The 21765-nt window shown below is 44.8% G+C and overlaps 1 protein-coding gene across 1 annotated transcript in view; it reads right to left on the minus strand.

Annotated features, from left to right (window-relative positions):
- Window positions 1-10781, minus strand: part of Cfap74 (cilia and flagella associated protein 74) — a 60210-nt gene extending 49429 nt beyond the window's left edge. The window contains exons 1-3 of the mRNA XM_021160961.3: window positions 10400-10781; window positions 4212-4297; window positions 53-128 (exon numbers count right to left, since the gene is read on the minus strand). Coding sequence (XP_021016620.1) covers window positions 53-128; window positions 4212-4278 — 143 coding nt within the window. The 5' untranslated portion in view covers window positions 4279-4297; window positions 10400-10781. The remainder of the gene's footprint in view (window positions 1-52; window positions 129-4211; window positions 4298-10399) is intronic.
- Between the last annotated feature and the right edge of the window lie 10984 nt (window positions 10782-21765).

Consider the following 21765-nt stretch of genomic DNA (forward strand, 5'->3'; position numbering starts at 1 on the left):
TGCAGCCTTCCTTCCTTCAAAGGAGGAATCTCCATGCATCTTGGTGAGTTACCTGTGGCTGCCTTCATCCTCTAGTCCCTCCGGAGGCCGTTCTACCTCAAACTCCAGATCCTCCAACTGGACTCTTTCTAGAAATCAAGGGAACAGTCAAAACAAAACAGAAACAACAAAGAGCCAAACCATAGTCAGCTATGTGTGGCGCCTCGGGCCTATTGCTTCGAGCGCAGAAAGGATAAAAGCAGAAGCCAGAATTCCAGGTCAGGTCTAGGAAGTCTGAGGTCATTCTGGGCTATGTGAGGCCCTGCCTCAAAATACAAAACAAAACAATATTGTCAAAAGATAAAAATACTGAGAGAGAGAGAGAGAGAGAGAGAGAGAGAGAGAGAGAATACACACACGTATCCAGGGAACTCTGGGCATCCTCAGTCACCCTTAGACAGTTTCCATGGTGATGCCAACATTTCCCTTTCCTTTTCCTTTCTTTTTCTTTTTCCTTTTCTTTTTCTTTTTTTTTTCCTAGAGCTGAGGAACGAACCCAGGGCCCTGCGCTTGCCAGGCAAGCGCTCTACCACTGAGCTAAATCCCCAACTCCTGCTTTCCTTTTTCTTTCCACTATTTGGTGGAGTTTGTGGTGGCCACAGGCCATGTACAATGCTGTGACTGTTCTCTGTTGATCTAGATACTATTGCAAGTTCATTGTTGCTTTTTAGAAGTGTTTCAGAGCCAGGCAGTGGTCCTTTAATCCCAGCACTTGGGAGGCAGAGGCAGGCAGATTTCTGAGTTCAAGGCCAGCCTGGTCTACAAGTGAGTTCCAGGACAGCCAGGGCTATACAGAGAAACCCTGTCTTGAAAAAACAAAAACAAAAACAAAAAAAAGAAGTGTTCAACTTTTCTTTTTTTCTCTTAGATAAGGTATTTGTAGCTTATGCTGCTAGCCTTGCCCTTGCCCCTGTCCTCCTGCCTCAGCTGGAGTTTCAAAGATGTTTCCACCAAACTGGACCAAGCCTGACGACTCAGTTTTTACGTTATTTATGACTTGGTTTTGTTTGAGACAGGGTTTCACTTTGTATCCTAGCTTGGTCTTGAACTCACATCAGTTCCCCTTGATTTGGCCTCTCAAGTAAAGACAGATGGTCTCACTGTGTAGCCTTGTCTTTCCAGGAGCTTGCTATGGAGATCAGGCTGGCCTCAGACTCACAGAGATCCACAGGTGTCTGTCTCTGGGGTGGGATTAAAGTTGTGTGCCAACATGCCTGGCCCAAGTTTGTTTATATATACACACACACACACATAGTAAATGTGGGTAGAAAGAAGTGGTAAAGGTTCTCTGAATCTCTAGTAAGTGTAGATATAGAAGGGTTCTCAAAAAACCTAAGGGCCAGCTAAATGGCTTAGCGGGTGTACTGGCTATTTTTGTGTCAACTTGACACAGCTGGAGTTATCACAGAGAAAGGAGCTTCAGTTGAGGAAATGCCTCCATGAGATCCAACTGTAAGGCATTTTCTCAATTAGTGATCAAGGGGGAAAGGCCCCTTGTGGGTGGGACCATCCCTGGGCTGGTAGTCTTGGGTTCTATAAGAGAGTAGGCTGATCAAGCCAGGTGAGGCAAGCCAGTAAAGAACATCCATGGCCTCTGCATCAGCTCCTGCTTCCTGACCTGCTTGAGTTCCAGTCCTGACTTCCTTTGGTGATGAACAGCAGCATGGAAGTGTAAGCCGAATAAACCCTTTCCTCCCCAACTTGCTTCTTGGTCATGATGTTTGTGCAGGAATAGAAACCCTGACTAAGACGAATTGGTACCAGCAGAGTGGGGTATTCCTGTGACAACCTGACCATGTTTTGGGGAGGACTGTGGAAGGACTTTGGAACTTTGGGCTTTAAGATCCATTCGTTGTTAAGAGCTCTGTCAGATGTTGTGTAGGAGCTTGGAAGAACAGTGCAGAGGATGGAGGTCTGGTTTGTGAAATTTCAGAGGGAAAATTAAAGACTCTTTTCAGGGCCGTTGCTGTTTTGATTGTGAAGATTTTGTAGTTCTGGTTAGCTGGGGCTGAAGAATCAGCTGTGATTAACAAGATACCAGAACTACTAAAGCAAAAACTTTGCATTACTGGGACTATTGATGCTGGTTAGCTGGAGCTAAGAAATTAGCGGTGATTAAGAAGAGACCAGCATCGTTGAGGTGACATCTTCTGGGAAGTGTTTTCTGAAAGCACAAAGAGGCTGTGTTCCAGAGATAGGCAAGGTTGTACTCCTTCTGCAGTGGGACTTGGTAATGTGTAAGGGTCACCCAGGTGGTACTGGTTTTGAAGGCATGAAGGGATCATGCAGAGCAGCTCAGGCTCGGCACTGTGAGAGGCCATGGAAGGCCATTGGTGAAGGTGCAGCCTCAGTTGTAATTGAAGGCCCAGGACTGAAGGGGCCATGCAGTGTTTTGGAGATGCCAGTACCATGAGATGACCACCAAGAGCAGCAGCAGCAGTGGAGTACAGGCATCTGGAGCCCAGAGGATGACGTGTGTGCTACAAAGGGCATGGCTGGAGAAGTGACCCAAGCCCTTGGAGGAGCCCAGAAGATCGTGAGTTGGATCCCAGACGTTGGACGGTTGGAGAATGATTTTTGCTTTGATTGTGACTGTGCCCTTTTTCCCTCTTGAAGGAAGAAACTGTTTTAGTGGAGCCCACAGTTAAGAGACTTTTAATTGTAAAAAGACTTTGGATTTTAAAAGGATTGAAATGTTAAGAATATGTAAAGACTGTGGGACTTTTAAAGTTATTTAGATCTTGGGGATGAATAAGAATGTAAGGGTTGAGGCTTACTAGTGATGTGTTTGTGTGTCAAGTTGACAAGGGGTCAATTGTACTGGCTATTTTTGTGTCAACTTGACACAGCTGGAGTTATCACAGAGAAAGGAGCTTCAGTTGAGGAAATGCCTCCATGAGATCCAACTGTAAGGCATTTTCTCAATTAGTGATCAAGGGGGAAAGGCCCCTTGTGGGTGGGACCATCCCTGGGCTGGTAGTCTTGGGTTCTATAAGAGAGTAGGCTGATCAAGCCAGGTGAGGCAAGCCAGTAAAGAACATCCCTCCATGGCCTCTGCATCAGCTCCTGCTTCCTGACCTGCTTGAGTTCCAGTCCTGACTTCCTTTGGTGATGAACAGCAGCATGGAAGTGTAAGCCGAATAAACCCTTTCCTCCCCAACTTGCTTCTTGGTCATGATGTTTGTGCAGGAATAGAAACCCTGACTAAGACAGCGGGTAAAAGAGCCTGTGTGCCAAATCTGATGACCCGAGTTCAAGTTACAGAACCTACATATTCAAAGAACCAATTCAAACAAGTGTCCTCTGACCTCCACACACCCATGGCCTACACACACACACACACACACAAAGTAAAAAACATAATTTTGATTTTTTTGTATAAGTGTTTGCCTTTATCTATGCATGTACACCTTGTATGTGCTTGCAGTGACTAGAAGATGGTGGGAGATTCTCAGGAGCTGGAGTTATAGACAGTTGTGAGCTGCCATGTAGGTACTGAGAACGGAACCTGGGTTCTCTGCAACAGCAATACCTCTGAGACATCTTTCTAACCCCTATTTTTTTAAAAAAAGCTTTTTTTTTGAGAACATTGTCTTGAGAACATCCCTATAGACTTTTAAAAAACATGGAGAATAATGGGTTTAACTCCATATCCTTATTGTATCTCTGTGGAAATTACTGAAAAGAAAGTGCAAAACTCCAGAGCCTACCACCACAAGGAGGATGAGAAAGAGGCAATTGGGTGAGAGGAACATAAAAACCCAAGGTCAGAGTCAGGGAGGGTCAGGGTCAGGGTCAGGGGTCCTTATAGACCCAGAAAACATGGTCATGGAGTCAAGTCTGTAGGCTGGAAGGGATGCCAAATCAAGGACATCTCATAAAAGTTTGGATCATCAGAAAAATTTAGAAGAAATTCTAAAACATTCTAGGTCACATTCAAAGGGTTAAGATTTAAACTGGCATTAATTTATTCAGTTTATTAATGGAAAAATACAGAATGCCACATTCAAAGTCCCAGTCACTATTATTTTTCAACTAAAAACAAAAGCAGAATTCCCTGTTCGAGAAATAAATGAATTTAGAAGATGCACTTTCCCTGGAATAAAGGGCTGCCAGGAAACACTGTCTTCCCTGTTCCGAAACAGTCTGTGCTGGGAAAAGACCTCCATTACCATCATCCATAGGAGGGAAGTTGTCCACAAGGTCCTCATCAGAAAACTGGACAGTAGGTTCTTCCATACTGGGAGACAGAAATTAGCTGTAAAACATTATTGTAAAATATATATCAACAAGGTTGTAGTTTAAAAGATGTTAACATTTCTAATAACTTAAGGGTGCAGAGCCATGTACCCAGGGTCCCAGTAATCAGGAAGGTGAGGAAGAGAGACATTTGAGAGATCATCGACTACACAATAAGACTCAAAAGTACAAAAAATGATTGTATATTAATATCCATTAAGAAAATGGATAAATAGCCGGGCAGTGGTGGCACATGCCTTTAATCCCAGCACTTGGGAGGCAGAGGCAGGCAAATTTCTGAGTTCGAGGCCAGCCTGGTCTATAGAGTGAATTCCAGGACAGCCAGGACTACACAGAGAAACCCTGTCTCAAAAAACCAAAACCAAAAACCAAAAAACAAACAAACAAAAAAGAAAATGGATAAGCTAGAGCTTAAGAAAAAAATACTGAGGAGACATTGGCAAAGTTTTATATCCAGAAGACAGAGGCCCTAAATATGAACAAGGTAAAACTACAAACTTGGAAAAGGTCAAGGCTGTTTAATACATGTTGCCAACAAGATGCAGAAATGGAGAGTAAACTGTTCACTCTCACCTAATCTGTGTGGTCTGGGCTGCTGAGACGGTTCAGAAGGTTAGGGTCCTTGCTTCCAAGCCTGACAATCTGAGTTCAGTCCCCAGGGCCGCTTGGTAGGAGACACCTGACCCCCACAAGTTGTTCTCTAACCACACATGTGCTCTGTCACATACACAAAGATTTTAAAAGTACTAAAAGGATCAAATGACCTAATTTCTTCAGCAAATAATCATCACAGAGTAAGAGGAGAGGTGGGGATGCCTCTCAGATCAAAATCTCCAAAGACAAACCAGCTGCATGTCCTGTGAAGATTGGGTTTGGCTCCTGACTCAAGCAGACAGCCCTGAATGAGATTCTTGGGATAGTTACTGAAAACTGGCAACAGGTATTGTTTTTTTTTTTTAAAGACTTATTTATTTATTTATTTATTTATTTATTTATTTATTATATGTAAGTACACTGTAGCTGTCTTCAGACACACCAGAAGAGGGCGTCAGGTCTCATTACGGATGGTTGTGAGCCACCATGTGGTTGCTGGGATTTGAACTCTGGACCTTCGGAAGAGCAGTAGGGTGCTCTTACCCACTGAGCCATCTCACCAGCCCCCAGGTATTGGTTTTTATGAAGAAATAACTGTTAATTTTGTGGGAGATGAAATGACTTTGTGAGTTGGCTAAAAGTACAGAGGTATGTAGTAACATTTTCAAAGAGAGATGAGAGTATGACCAAAATGTTATCTTCACAATGTGTCAGCCCAGTTGGAACAGGAATAAGACAGCACTGATCTTGCTGATGAAGGGTGGTTGGAATTTAGACTTCATGTTATCCTTCTCCTTATAAGCGTGTGTGTGTGTGTGTGTGTGTGTGTGTACTCAAAAAGGCGAAAGAGGTTTTCAGATTCCCTGCAGCTAGAGTTACAGGTAAATGGCCTCAAATTTGCACCAGGTACTAAACTTCAGTTCTTTGCAAGAGCCACAAATGTTCTTAACAATTCAACCATCTCCCCAGCCTCCTTCTCCTTTATTTTTGCGATTCTGGACTTTTCGGTAAGAAAAAAAAATTGCAAAAGGAAGAAAATGCAAGCAAGCAAACAAATGAACAGACCCTCAGGTTCAGGCACTGGAGATGTCCTACAGTCAGTAAGTCAATTTTAGATTCTCTAAACTGCATCTGATTCTCAGCAAGAGTCTTTACATGTGCATCCGCTTGAGGAAAATAGGTCAGAAGCTTGCCAGTGAGTTTTAAGATATAAGCTGAAGAACAAAGAACAATAGTATTGAAGGGGAATAAGGGGAGGGGGGGTCTGCGGGTATTTATTCTAAAGTTACAAAGTTACAATGGTACCAGGCACAGAGAAACAGGACCAGGAACTGGTTGCTAAAGACTGAGGCGCTTAGTACAAAATCTGATTGCTCACCAGCAGAAGCAGAGCTGGGTTTATTTCAGTGGGCATGTTAAGAAGCTGGACCTTTTCCTGGAAAATCAGCTCCAGTGGATTAAGAGCTCATTTATGAAAAGTGAAACCACCACAGAGGCAGTGGCCAAGAGGGGAGATGACATCAAGGTTCCTAAATAAGACACCAGACATACTAGGTATGAGAGAAAATGCTGGTAGAGTCACCTATATTTATTCGTATTTGAAACTTCCGATAGGCGCTATCCTAAAGAGATGTGGAGAAAAGCTATGGGGCAGAGGGTAACTATGACCCATAACTTAGAAGGGTTACCATCAGGCAGAAGCTTCATGCCAGGGGCTTTATAATAAGGGACATTCAGCCAACACACACAGGAGCCAATATTCATCAGCATCCCTGTGTATACAGCTGCTCTCCGAGTGTTATTCAATGGAGCCCTCATTTGAATAATAAACTATCTCATGATTATAACTTAAGAAATGTTGAGCAGGGTGATGGTGGTGCACGCCTTTAATCCCAAGACTAGGGAGGCAGAGGCAGGTGGATCTCTGAGTTTGAGGCCAGCCTGGTCTACAGATCGAGTTCCAGGACAGCCAGGGCTATACAGAGAAACCCTGTCTCGAAAAAACCAAAGGGAAAAAAAGAAAAAGAAAGAAAGAAAGGGAGGGAGGGAGGGAGGGAGGGAGGGAGGGAGGGAGGGAGAGAGAGAGAGAGAGAGAGAGAGAGAGAGAGAGAGAGAGAGAGAGAGAGAGAGAGAGAAAGAAAGAAAGAAAGAAAGAAAGAAAGAAAGAAAGAAAGAAAGAAAGAAAGAAAGAAAGAAAGGGAAGAAAGGAAAGTTGTTCAACATGGTCTGGAATAAGGGGACTGCAAACCAAAGCTACAGTGATCTGTCACTACATGTTTTTCAGACTTTGGAGCACAAGAGCATGAAGATCTAGCAGGCACTGGTGAGGACAGGAAACAGTAAAGAGGCTCCAAGGCTCCACAGTGGAATGAGATCTAAAGAACTGAAGCTTGGGTGTTAATTAGGAGCTAAACTTATTCTATAGAAAAAAAAAGAAAAGAAAAAAGAGCACACCTTTTGCCTTCCCTATTATTCTTAAAACAGTGCAAATTTATCTTGTTCTTAGAGCAGTAGTTCTCAACCCCATGGGTCTTGGCCCTTTCGATTGCTGCATATCAGATATTTACGTTATGGTTCATGGTGGTAGTAAAATTATGGTTATAAGTATGAAGTAGCAACAAAAATAATTTTATGGTTGTGGGTCAACACAGCATTGAGGAACGGTATTAATGGCCCACCGAGTTAGGCAGGCTGAGAACCCCACTCCAGAGGCCTGGCATCTGGGTCTCAAGGGTATAGAGGCACTGTGTCAACAGGTGTGTGTGGAACCAGCTGGACACAAGGACTCCCATCTTGAGTCACACTTACGATGTTCTACAAATAGCCCTGGCTGGTTTTTTTTTTTCCTTTCTTTTCTTATCTCAGCATAGCATAAATCAATGAGATCATTGGTGTCTTATGTGGGACTTTATAGCCATATTCTGCTTCAGAGACATCCTGACTTCCCAGTTGAGCTTTTCCTTTTTTGACAGCATCTTAATATAGCCCTGAATCCACAATCTTCCTATCTCAATCTCCTGAAAATTGGGGATTACAATAGTGTGCCACTGGTATCCAGCTTTGATATTTGTAGCCAGTTTTTGGCTACTTTGTGGGTTCTTTTCTCCACCCATTCAACCCCCTAACAATAGATAGGAGAGAAAGGATAGAGAAGAAAGGAAAGAGATCCCTGAATATAGTCAGGGACTGAAAAGGGGGTGGTGCTATCATTAGACCACTTCCTGTTGGCCTGGGGCACTGAGCTCCTTGGGGCAAGTTTGAGCTTCATGTTAGGATATCTAATTTCTTGCTCTTTCTTCTTTCTGTAGGCCTGGTTATCAAACCACAACTAACAGCAGACAACAATAGCCAATAAGCAACAGCAGCCAAAACCAACCAACAACCCAACAATAACCCACCTATCAGGGCTCTAGCATTTATATAATACACTCTGAAAAGTCTCCAGAATTCCAGACACCCATACACTCACAGAAACCATCTGCAGCTGGCAAAATCACGCCCTTGCTAGAGCATGAGGCAAATCATAGTCAGCTATGGTGGGCAGTCTGAAGCAGCCCCGTACCCCACACCTAGGATTAAGACAAAAATATATTCTTAAATATTCCTGTGGGTTTTTTTTTTATTTGGTTTGGGTTTTTTTGTTGTTTTTTTCAAGACAGAGTTTCTCTGTATAGCCCTGGCTGTCCTGGAACTCACTCTGTAGACCAGGCTGACCTTGAACTCAGAAATCCACCCCCAAGTGCTGGGATTAAAGGCGTGTGCCACCACGCCCGGCTACTCCTGTGGTTTTTTTTTTAAAGAAACCAAAACTCCCAAATTGTCACTACAGATATTACTTTAAGATAAACAGGCAGACTACAGAAAGAATGAGTCTGCTCTGGTTTTATTTTGAGATAGGGTTTCTCAGTTTAACCCCGGCACTCACCAGGCTGGCCTCAAACTCACAAAGATGGCCTGCCTCTGCCTCCCAAGTGATTGAAGGCGTGCACCATTACCACCCAGCAAGTTTGGCTCCCTGTTCTACTCCACAAATACACTCTTCATTTTGACCCAAAGATTTTGACTCACACTTGGGTTCATTTGGTCTGCTGACATTCAGGCCCATACTTACATACTTCCTGTCCCCCAATGCTTAGCAGCAAACTGCACTTGGTATAACCCTAGATTTGTCTTTCTCTTCTTTTCAGTCTCACAGCACCTTGAGGCTTGTCCTTATGAACTAGGACTAGGTTGTCCTGCATCAGCAGAGCTGTGTGCACCTTCTTGGAAACCAGAGAGGGTGTGTCTACTTTCTTGGCTTTTCATTTTCTGTCTAAAGCTGCCTTTGCCCTTTGGCACCTGACTTCATCTAACGTGTTCAAAGCTGCAGTGTTAGCTGAGCCCGACCTGCAGTAGCCTTTGGTGATCTCTCCTGCCTCCCTCTTCCAATGAGATGACCTAAGATAGTTCTTCCATCTCAAAGGAAGCTGATGGGCCACCTCAGTTCCTCTTAGCCATGGAACGTTATGATTTTACTGGTTCGGAGGATTGGGACGTTGGGTGTCTCTGAGGCCACTGTACTGCCTGTTCTAACGTTTCTTCTGAGAGGACAACCCTCTCCTTAGAGAGGGCTGCAGAAACTCTCACTTGTCACAGGAGTTTTCCAGGGTTGCCATAACAAAGTTGCCAACTTGTTTTTTTTTTTTTTTTTTTTTTTTTGGTTTTTTGAGACAGGGTTTCTCTGTGTAGTGGTGGCTGTCCTGGAACTCACTCTGTAGCCCAGGCTGGCCTCAAACTCAGAAGTCCGCCTGCCTCTGCCTCCCGAGTGCTGGGATTAAAGGCGTGTGCCATCACGCCAGGACCATACAGAAAAACCCTTTCTCAAAAACCAATCAAACTATTAACAAAAACTACTGTTCAGGAATAAATTTCTAATCTAAGACAAGCAAAGGTGTGTGGTTACACACGAGGAGAAGTGAGAATCACGGGTTTGTTCATAGTTAACCCAGGAGAGGAGGGTACTATGTTATGGGTGAAGACAAGATTCTATTTATTGGCTTGGGTGGGCTTTTGATAATTGTTTGATAATCAATTCTTAAATTGTACACAAGAAGGTAGGCATCATTTGTCTGAAGAGAATATTCATCAATGAATACCTGAGCAGTCTACTCATTACCTAGCTCACATTACTTACTAGTCCACTCATTACTTGGCCCACAGCACACCTTCATTCAGGGAGTATTTTGCTAAGCATTTTTACCCAGATAAGGGAGTCATTTTATGGAAAATCAAGCTAAGGAGGCCTATCCACTTGCAATGAAGGGTTTTGTATTTAAAGCCAGGCTGGAAAGGCGGGAGGTGACTCTTTCAGCTCTCAGACTGATGCCTGGCTCTTCAGCAAGATTGATGCTGCCGCTTCGTAGGCTGTGGTAACCACGTGACTCACCGCCACGCGTCCACGCAGAGAAGCTACCCCTGTTCAGTGCATCCTCAGTGCAGCCCTAAGGCAGAAGTCACCAGTACCCACCTCTCTGGCCAGCCCAGTGATGTCCCTCAGCGATGAGACTTCAGCAAAGGTCCCCCAAGAATGGGCTGGACTGTTGGCAAAACCTCCTCAGGAACGGCTCCTCGGTGGTGGTCCCTCAGCAGCAACCTCTCAAGAATGGTCCCTGGCGACTGCCCCTTAGCAACAGCTCCTCACAAATGACCCCTAGAAAGTGGTCCAGTAACTAGGTCGCCTCCCAGAAACAGATCCTCAGCGACGGTTCCTCAGCACTGGCCCCGCAGGATCAGTTCCTTAAGCCGCTAGACGATGGCCTCTTAACGGCCCGACTGCCCCCCAGCCACCGTGGGTCTGAGGCTGCGTAGTTTGGGCGCGCAGCTCCATGGCAACGGAGGGCTGCTTTGTGGTAGCGGGCGGGGCTGTGGCTTCGGAAGGAGAGTCTGTGCGCAGGCGTAGTGTTAGCAGCGGGGGTGAAGTAGGGGGAGCGTCGCGGAGGGCAGAGTCAAAGCTGACTGTTGCCCAGACGATTCTCCTGGAGACTGGGGCAGGTGCTCGAGAACTTGTCTAAAGCCAGTTGAAACTTGGGTCAACTGCTAACTTAAAAGACCATTTACGCAAAAGTTAGGATATCCTGCGTCTCTTGGATCTGAATTCTGGCTCTCCCAGGTCTTTGCAGCCTGTGTTGTGCCCTCTAGGTGGTGACATCTGACTCCTCTGTATAACTCACAGGACTCTTTGGATTATTTTTGGTCGTTTAAGTTGGCGTTGTCACTAGTCCGGGCAGGAGGTGGGCTCAACAGTGGACAGGACATGTTCCCTTTCCTCAGAGTCGCAGGGATGACTGGCAACTCCTGTAGTTTTTTTGTCTTGGAGATGGAGAACCTTCAGCGTCAAGAAGTCCTCAAAATAATACAGAGCCTGTGGAAATGTCAGTGGAGATTGGTGGGGGGTACCTCTGCACTCCCTTCAGATACTTTGCAATACTGTATAGGTGTGTGTGTGGGGGGGGCTGGGGATTGAACCCAGGTGTTCTATAAGTTTAGAGCTTTGTGTATGGAAGCCGGATGGCCTAGTAAAGCAATTTGGGAAAGATAGCCAGTCGGTATGTAACCTTTAGCTGAGGGAGAATGTGAACTGGGCCTCCTACTCTGGGTTGACCCTGGTATATGGCTGAGCAGAGAGGGTTGTGAAGTAACCATATCCAATGCTAATATTTGTGGTATGAAGTATAATCCCCACTATAGTAAAATAAGTGAATAAATTGGTCTTCTCTTTCACGTTGCCTCAAGTATTTGTTTACAGGGACAAAACTCTGATTAACACATGCAGTTTTCTCTGGGGTATACTGTGCTCCTCTGTTAGGCTGGCCAAGCCTGTCAGGTATACATTAGGTTTGCCTCCCTTCCACTTTTTTGTTTTGTTATTTGAGACAGGGTTTCTCTGTGCAGCCCTGGCTGTCCTGGAACTCACTTTGTAGACCAGGCTGGCCTCGAACTCAGAAATCTGCCTGCCTCTGCCTCCCAAGTGCTGGGATTAAAGGTGTATGCTACCATGCCCAGCTCCCTTCCACTTTTATCTCAATATACCAGTTGGGAATCAAGAACCAAAGGATTTCTCAGTTCAACACTTCTTCTTCTTCTTCTTCTTCTTCTTCTTCTTCTTCTTCTTCTTCTTCTTCCTCCTCCTCCTCCTCTTCTTCTTCATCTTCTTTCTTCTCCTCATCCTCCTCCTTCTTTTTTTTTTTTTTTTTTTGGTTTTTCGAGACAGGGTTTCTCTGTATAGCCCTGGCTGTCCTGGAACTCACTTTGTAGACCAGGCTGGCCTCGAACTCAGAAATTCGCCTGCCTCCGCCTCCCGAGTGCTGGGATTAAAGGCGTGCGCCACCACGCCCGGCTTCCTCTTTCTTTTTTTATTAAGATTTATTTATTTTATATGAGTACACTGTTGCAGTCTTCAGACACACCAGAAGAGGGCATCAGATCCCATTACACATGGTTGTGAGCCACCATGTGGTTGCTGGGAATTGAACTCAGGACCTTTGGAAAAGCATTCAGTGCTCTTAACCACTGAGCGATCTCTCCGGCCCCTCTCAGTTCAATTCTTTTTCCTCTGCTAATCAATCCAAGATGCCTACTAAATTTCTGGTGTACCTAGTTCTATCCCACGACTTTGAACTAGAGGACATGGGCTGACACCATTGGTGCAAGAAATGGTCTGAGAGAGATGACTGCAGGGGATTTGGAAATGGGTTACCCACTGTCTGTTTGGCAATGAGGAGCCCTACCTAAGCAGCATGTGAATACCTTGTCTTAAGGAAGCAGCTCATCTGTGAGACTTTTACCAGCAACAAATTGGAGTGGTAGCTGGTGCAGTGATGCGGACTTTAGGGAAAGATGTGTGTTCATGGAGTATAGGAGAATGCTCCACCTATAATTCAGTTGTATTAGCACCCTACAGAGGGATCATGAAAAGTTGGAGGTCAGTAGGATGCTAACACTGCTGTGAAATCTGGTGTTGCCTTGGTAGTTGGTAGGAGCCTGATCTCTCACATCGAGAGCAAAAGACAAGCAAAACGGAGTAGGGCTGAGCTCCAGGAATGACCGAGTCTCTATTGAACAGGCTTACCAAAACTAGGCCACAGTCCTAACCTGTGGAACAGTAAGTACCTGGGCCTGTGGGGTGAGCACTCACTGACACCCTTGTGTCCTTGAGTGTACGGCTCTCCAGACTCTGAAATGACTTCAGAGCATTCCAAGGTAACTCCTACCTTACTAAGAAGAGATAGCACCCCAAAATGTTCACGAAGACACAGTAGAGGTTTCTGCCCAGGGGTAACAAGATTCCCTTTGGTGCCTTATTTTAGCCCCTCTCCTGGTTGCCACGAGGCCAATAAGCATCGAAATACTCTCTAGACAACTAATAAATAAAATCCACGGGGCTGCTGACTTGTACTGAATTCCCACACCCCAACCGACCAGATCAAACTGGAGCGATTCACACATCACTCCAGGGTGTTTATTTGACCTGAGAAACTGGGAGAGCAATGTGATAGCCAAGGAGTTTTACAAGTATCAAGGCAAATAAACCAGGAAATGTCACACCAACACAAAATAAACAAACTGTGATGGTTTGTATGTGCCTGGCTCAGGGAGTGTGGCCTTGTTGGAGTAAGTGTGTCTCTTTGGATGTGGGCTTTAAGACCCTACTCATAGCTTCTAGCTTACTAGCAGCCCTCAGATGAAGATGTAGAACTTTCAGCGATGCCTGCACCATGCCTGCCTGGATGCTGCCCAGCTCCCACCTTGATGATGATGGACTGAAACTCTGAACCAGTAAGCCAGCCCCAATTAAATGTCCTTTAACTTGCCTTGGTCATGGTGTCTGTTCACAGCAGTAAAACCCTAACTAAGACACAAACAGATAGAGATAAGACATAAATAAAAACTCCTTAAAACAACCAAAGGAAAGGCCCAGTTTTAAAGAGTGCACCAAGAGAAACAGAGCCACAATCAAAGGGAGAGACATCCTGAAAACACCGAGGAGAAGAAGCAAAAGACAGACTGACTGACAGGCTCACCAATAACCTAACTACCTATGCCCTGGGAAGCTGGCTGTTGAAAATGAACACAATGTTATGGCATGCAAACCACTGGCAGTAAAGTTGTTTTTGTTTAAAAAATAATAGTTAGGCAAACGGTGTAGCTCAGTTGACAGAGTGCTTGCCTAGCATGCACAAGACCCTCTGTTAAATCACCAACATTGCATAAAACAGGCATGGTGGCACTTACCATTAATCCCAGCACTTGGGAGACACACAGGAGGATCAGAGTTCTGCATTATGCTTAATTACATAGTGAGTTTAAGGACATCCTGGGCTACATGAGACCCTGTCTCAAAAAGCATAAATTTAAAGTGTGTGTGTGTGCTGGGCATGGTGGTGCATGCCTTTTATCCCAGCACTTAGGAGGCAAAGGCAGGCAGATTTTTGAGTTTGAGGCCAGCCTGGTCTACAAGTGAGTTCCAGGATAGCCAGGGCTACAGAGAAACCCTGTCTTTAAAAAAAAAAATGTGTGTGTGTGTGTGTGTGTGTGTATACATGCGCACACACTCAGAGGTTATGAGTGTTTTCTCAGAGAACCTAAGTTTGGTTCACACTCAGCACTTACACTGGGCAGCTTAGAGCTGCCTGCAACTTTAGCAACAGGTGTGGACACTCCCTCTGGTCTCTGAAGGCGCCTACATACACATGGCATATGCACACACAGACATACACTCATATGTATAAATAAACATTACAAGTTACAAAATAAAGGGCTATAGAGATGTCTCAGAGGTTAAGAGCACTTGCTGCTCTATTAAAGGACCACAGTTATGTTCCCAACACCCAAGTCAGTGGCTCAAAACCCTCTGTAATTCCAGTTCCAGGAGATCTGATGCCTTCTTCTGGGCTCCGAAGGAGCCTGAACTCTCTCTCTCTCTCTCTCTCTCACACACACACACACACACATACTTTTTAAAATAAAATGTTAAGGAGAAAGAAATTTATCTTTAGATTTATAATTTTTATGTTGTGTGTATGAGTGTTTTGCCTGTATGTACATATGTGTGCTACATGCATGCCTGGTGCCTTCAGAAGTGAGAAAATGGTATCAGATCGCCTAAAACTGGAGTCACAGATGTCTGTAAGCCACCATGTGGGCCCTGGGAACTGAATCCAGGATTTTTGTAAGAGCAACAAATGCTCCTAAGTGCTGAACCATATCTCTAGCCCCTAAAATAAATTTTAAAAGAAAATGAAGATGGATAGGCAGTGTAACTTGTTGTGCAGCAATCATATATAGCCTATGTAAGGCCCTAGAGAATAATCCTCTGTGCTGCAAAACATACAAATAAATGCATGAAAAAAATAAAGGGAAATTTCTGTTACTTTCCTCCTATCTGGAACAACTTTTAAAAACTGAACAAGGGCTGGTGAGATGGCTCAGTGGGTAAGAGCACCCGACTGCTCTTCCGAAGGTCTGAAGTTCAAATCCCAGCAACCACATGGTGGCTCACAGCCATCTGTAATGAGATCTGACGCCCTCTTCTGGAGTGTCTGAAGACAGCTACAGTGTACTTATATATAATAAAAACTGAACAAAACACACAAGACAATAACAGTTCTCAGTTATTGGGCATCAGGTCATCTTGGAGATGGTAAGTGGGCGAGGGAGCCTATCTTAATTATTTTCATGTCGCCATAACAAAACACCATGATGTAGGCAACTTATAGAAGAAAGCTTTTAGTTTGTATCTCACAGTTCCAGAGGGCTGGAGTCCATGACCAAAAATGGTGGAGCATGGCAGCAGGCAGTCCAGGGGCTGCAGATGTAGCTGGGAACTAACATCTGACCCATAAGGATGAGTCCTCTAAAAAGGCCTCACCTCCTCATCCTTCCCAAACAGTTCCACCCAATGGGAGCCAAGCATTCAAATATAGGACCCCATGGGAGCAATTCTCATTCATACCACCACAGAGCCCTCAAACAATGCCAACTTCTACCAAGGAAAGTGTCCAGGCCATGTTTGAGGCAAGAGAGCAGCAATAATGGAAAATAGATGATGTGGCTTATTTAATAAAGATTAAAAATTCTGGGCCAGTACAATGGTACCATGAGCTTTTAATCTCAGCACTCGAGAGACAGAGGTAGGAGGATCTCTGAGTTCGAGGCTAGCCTGGTCTACAGAGTGAGTTCCAGGACAGTTAGGGCTATGCAGAGAAGCCCTGTCTAGCAAACAAACAAACAAATGAAAACAACAAACTCTGGGCCTGTAAAAGTTTGGCTGAAATGGAAACTAAATAGAGAAGTCCCAGACTGGGTGAAAATATATGTAAAACATCTATCTGAAACATACATAACTACTCAGTCCAATAAATAGGCAAATAATCTCATTATTTTACGCAGTAAGAAATTAAAAGTAAACACCAAAAAATTACTCAGCACTTTAGTCGTTGCAAAATTTCTCATTATATCTGTAACGAGATAGCACTACAGAGCTTTAGATTGCTCCACAATTACAGATTTGCAAGGTTAAGTGTCGGTGAGGAGGCGAGGCAACATGAGACCTCACACATCTCTTTAGGTGGGAGCATTAGATGGTGCAGCCACTTTGGAGAGCAGATTGGAAGTCTCTTGTAAATTAAGCAGTCGTTCCCCTAAAACCCAACAATCCTACGCCTACATATTTATCCAAAAGAAATGAAAACATATGTCCACTCCAGGACTTGTACTTGAACGTTCAAAGCACTTTTACTCATAATAGCCTAACGACTGCCAACAGGTGGGAAGTTGAGCAAATTAAAGTACATTCAGGGCAATGCAGTTCAGCCATAAAAATACTGCTGGTGGCCAAGCATGGTCCCAGCTCTCAGGAGGCAAAGGCGGGCAGCTTTCTGTGAGTAAGGGTAAGAATCTATCGTCCTCCCCAGCTCCCCCCCAAATGTGGATGCATGCAGCCACTAAATGTTTGTTGGTTCCCAGCTCTGCAGTCACCTGTCACCTGAGATTCAGGGGACTCAAGGTAATTCAGGCATACCCACCTTGAAACTCCATGAAAGGAGGGGGCAGGATTCAGTTCCTCTATCCGGGGACTGGGGACTGGGTCTGAGGCTGATGTTCCTCTTGGCTATGAGTATGTCAAAGCTGCCCTCATTTCCTTGTGTGCCATCTGTCAGCTCACAATGAGTATGAAGTATTCCTCATCAAAGAATGGAAACACCAGATGTGCCTGCAAGACTTAAGCCCATGGGTTTTGTGATCAAGGAGATTCCTTTACAGCCCAAGAATAGCACTGGGTCCAGATCCTATAAAGGGAAGCTGGTTTTCGGAACCAAAGGCAGGATCATTGGAAGCAACTTTGGAAGGCTACCTATACCAGGTTCATACTGTGTGACTCCATTTATAAAGTAAAAGGAAATGACAGCAACTTGTTATCTAAACTACAAGGCCTGGAACATGTAGCCCAGTTGGGTCTTGAACGCCTCCCGCCTCAGCCTTCTGAGTGCTAGGGTTGCAGGTATTCACAACCATCCCTGGTTAGCAAACCTTCATTGACTTGTTAGACATTAGCACACATAATTAAAGAATCCAGGTCCAGGAGGCAGGTCAATGGTAAACCTTTCTCACAAGGTGCCCCAGGGCAGCCACAGAAGTTCTGGTCTGACCCTTTGTATATTAAGCCTAGTATAGGATCTCCTTCGCGCCATTTTTAGGAGTTTTGGAATATAGACCACTCATGCTAACATCTAGTATAGAGTATTTTTCATTGGTTGACAGTTCTTTGGTTAGAAATTTGTGTCCAACATTTTCTATCATGTGAAACACTTCAATATGTCACTTTCAAAACAGAATTTGAGAGTAGAAATTCAAATAATGGTACTTTACTTTGATGGCTGTCTTGCTCCAGGCAGAAACAAATGTTCTGAGTGTCCTGGGTAACTTTTCAGTGGGGCATGGGACTGAGATTATTGAAGAAGCGATAATTAAACCCTTTTCTGAATGGACTGCATGCTTTCTTTGAGCAGCCTGTGGAGTTTAGTCTGCTCTAAGTATTTTGCACTTGATCCTTTCTGCCAAGTTTCCCCTGCTTATCCAGATGAACAACTCTATCTGAAAATCACAAGATTAATAATTACGCTCTAGGCTCAATGAAACCCTATTTGGATCACTGTCTTTTTTTTTTTTTTTTTTTTTTTTGTATTTAGTGCATTTCCCCAGGAAAATAGCAAAGCAACTTTATAAATGCATCAGGCAAGGAAGGATTTTAAATTTAGCCCATTGTCGTTTCCTTTTGCAGGCTGTGTGACTCACCTCCACCTCCTGGGGCCAACCTGCTGCAGTAATGGGCTTAGGCCAGCTCCCCTGCCCGGGTCTCACGTTTGTACCATCCCTTCCCATGTGCTGTGTGCACCGATAAAGTGACCGTCCAAATCTAAGACAAAGAAAACTGCAGGCCAGTCATGATCTCCAGAAGACCATACCTCTGTGGCTTTTTCAGTGCCGCATGGGGCTTTGTTATCCATGCATAAACTGAGCTGATGGCTCCTGGGGTTGCCTATGGAGGCAGAATTTTCAACCCTCCAGTTCTCCTGCTCAGCACCACATCAGGAGAGCAGCCTGCCTCTCTCCCTGGAATGAAGAGGCCTTGATCATCCAACAACAGATTCTACCCAATGGAAAAGCCAGAGTTTTGCATGTCAAATAAGTAGTAGTGGATGTGATTTAGTGGTCTCATTTCTCTGATGAAATACCCGAAAGGACAGTTTAAGGAAGAAAGAGTTTATTTTAGCTCACAGTTTAAAGGTGCGGTCCACCACAGTGGAGGAAGCTTGGCAGTGAGAACAGTGGGACCAGGAGCGAGGCAGCTGGTCACACTGCATCTGCAGTCAGGAGGAAGCATAGAGTCTCTCAAAGGTGCATCTCCTAGGCCATTCCAATCTAATCAAACGACAGTGAAAATGAGCCATGGGTGCCAGCCACTAAAGAACGCATAGCTCTGTGGAGATACGAGCAGGCATGAAGTCCTACGTTCATTTTCACTATTGCTATGGTTTAAAGTTTTACGTATTTTAACTTTATTGTGCATGAATATTAGCATGCATGTATACAAGTGTACTATGCATGCTTAGTGCCCGAGAAGATCAGAAGAAAGCTGTTGATCCCCGGGAGCTAGTTTGTAAGATGCTATGTGGATGCTGGGGCTCAAACTCAGCTCCTCTGCAACTGTAGCAAGTGTTGTGGGGCAGTGGTGGTGCATGCCTTTAATCCCAGCCCATGGGAGGCAAAGGCAGGCAAATCTCTGTGAATTCCAGGCCAGTCTGGTCTGCAGAGCACATTCTAGCACAGTCAGTGTGACACACAGAAACTCTGTCTCAAAAGAGAGAGAGAGAGAGAGAGAGAGAGAGAGAGAGAGAGAGAGAGAGAGAGAGAACCAATTGCTTTGAACCACTAAGACATCTCCCCAGCCCCACCTCACTACTGCTCTATCAGGGTAGCAGGTCCCCTAACCCATACCTTAGTCTTGGGTCACCTAAAGGGGGAGTGGGGAGATTCTTTAAGTATTTGGAAATGGTTACACACCTCTGAGATAGACAGCCTTTCTGTGAGAAAGGCCTTGAGGTGTTAGACAGTGAGTGAGGCTCTCCCTCAGAGCAAGAATGGGAGTGGATGGAGAGATGGAGAGAGTACAAGAACAATCTATAGTGCCTATAGTGGAAGAAGCAGGCCAGGCATGTTAGAAACAGCCTAAGAGGTCTGGAGAGATGGCTCAAGAGGTTGAACACACTAACCACACTTTCAGAGGTACTGAGTTCAATTCCCAGCAACCTCATGGCGGCTCACAACCATCTGTAATGTGATCTTGGTGCCCTCTTCTGGCGTGTAGTACAGAACACTGTACATAACAAACAAACAAATAATAAATAAATAAATAAATTAATTAATCTTTTTTTTAAAAAAAGAAAAAGAAAAGAAACAGCCAAAGACTATAACAGCCATGCAAGACCAAGGCTTTGTTTCCCGACCTTGGGTGAGTCAGCTCCATAGTTACTTTTTCCTAATTCCCTGAGTAGAACCCAGGTCAGAGGTAAAGACAGACCCATAACTAGTTCAAAATGTATACATACAACCTATATATGTATATGTGTAGGAAGGAACCAAAGCTCAGAAACTACACACAAATCTTGCTAGGAACAAAATTTTGAAAGCTTGTAACCCCAGGACTTGAGGCGAAGCCGGATGGGTGGCCAGGAGTTCAGAGTCATCCTTGACTATATAGCAAGTTCAAAACCAACCTGAACTTCATCAGACCCTGTCTGAAAAATGAAAACAAAACAAAACAAAAAACATATCTAAGCAGTCCCTTGTGCTAGAAGCTCTACAAGTCATCTTTTTCAACACACCTGACTGGCCAGTTTCCAGGCATCCCCAGGGGACCTGAGCATAGGACATCCTTACTATGTCGATTAGGCTGTATCTAAACCTCTCATCTTCTGCTTCAGTCTCTGAAGTAGCTGGAACTCCACGTGTTCACCACTGGTAGGTGGGATCTGCTTATTTTAAAGTGTTTTCTGTGATCCCAGACATCCAGTAAGGTCAGTGAATGAGGTGAAACAGGGGCTAAAGCTTGTGAGTAGCTTTTAAAAGGAATCCTTCAAAACTTTGTACTCAAAAGAATTAAAATGGGGGCTGGTGAGATGGCTCAATGGGTAAGAACACCCGACTGCTCTTCCAAAGGTCCAGAGTTCAAATCCCAGCAACCACATGGTGGCTAACAACCATCTGTAACGAGATCTGGCGCCCTCTTCTGGAGTTTCTGAAGACAGCTACAGTGTACTTACATATAATAAATAAATAAATCTTTAAAAAAAAAAAAAAAAGAATTAAAATGGAAGATGTGTCCAGGGAAGAGCATACTAATTGGTTATCCAATATCAAATGGTCAGCCTTGAGAACAAAATACAAAGTAGCATTATACAGACTGAGCTGGTTATATTTAGGAATATATATGTATATACATATTTGTTTGTAGCAACAATTAATGAAAAAAAAGAAGGCCATGAATTTGAAAGAGAGAAAAGAGTGGTGGTATACAGGAGATGCTGGAGGGAGGAAAGGAAGAAATGATAGAGTTGTAATTTCAAAAATAAAAACAGACAATTTAAAAAAGATAAAAGATGTGTGAGCCTTCTTTCCTATGGAGGATCGATGTCAGCGTTGTCAGCAGGGCCTGTCCTGGTTGGTATGGATAAGTAAGATGGGGCCTGACCACCCAGATTCAGGTATCAGTATCCTCTCTTGTCCAGTAGGGTTTTCAAGTGCCGGTCAGAGAGATAGTCAACAATAGTACCTACCACTTTTCTCTCTTATGAGGGAAGTCGTCCAGGTGGAGGGTGTCCAGGGAATGCAGTGTGGGGAGGCGTCTGATATTCCCTGATAGAAGGAATGGTGGCTTCAGGAATGCCCCCTGCCTAGGCAACCCAAGCCTGAGACCCTCACAAACCTCTCAAGCAAGCAGGGCCTCAGGGATGAGGCTTTGCACTACCTGCATAAGGGAATCCACTAGTCTTGCGTCCTGGTCGTTTGTGCTCCAGGCAGACACGTGGAGGAACTTGTCTGCAGACAGTAAGGGCCACAGCTGGAGGAGGGTCTGGGCCGCCTGACTTCTGACAGCAATGGAGAGGACGCGGTGTGCGAGGCTCTCGGAGCGAGCGCAGCGGAGCTACCACCGGGTGCTATGCGGTGCGCAGAAGCCTCCCCGCGTGCGGCAGGGCGTGCGAGCGGGGGTGGGACTGTAGCGCGGGGCGGGGCGGGGCGGGGCAGGCTCGACGTTCCATCCTCCCCCAGCGCCCG

Source organism: Mus caroli, unplaced genomic scaffold (genome assembly GCF_978045245.1).
Source record: "Mus caroli unplaced genomic scaffold, Mus_caroli_1 scaffold_6, whole genome shotgun sequence".
In the NCBI taxonomy this organism is placed as follows: domain Eukaryota; kingdom Metazoa; phylum Chordata; class Mammalia; order Rodentia; family Muridae; genus Mus; species Mus caroli.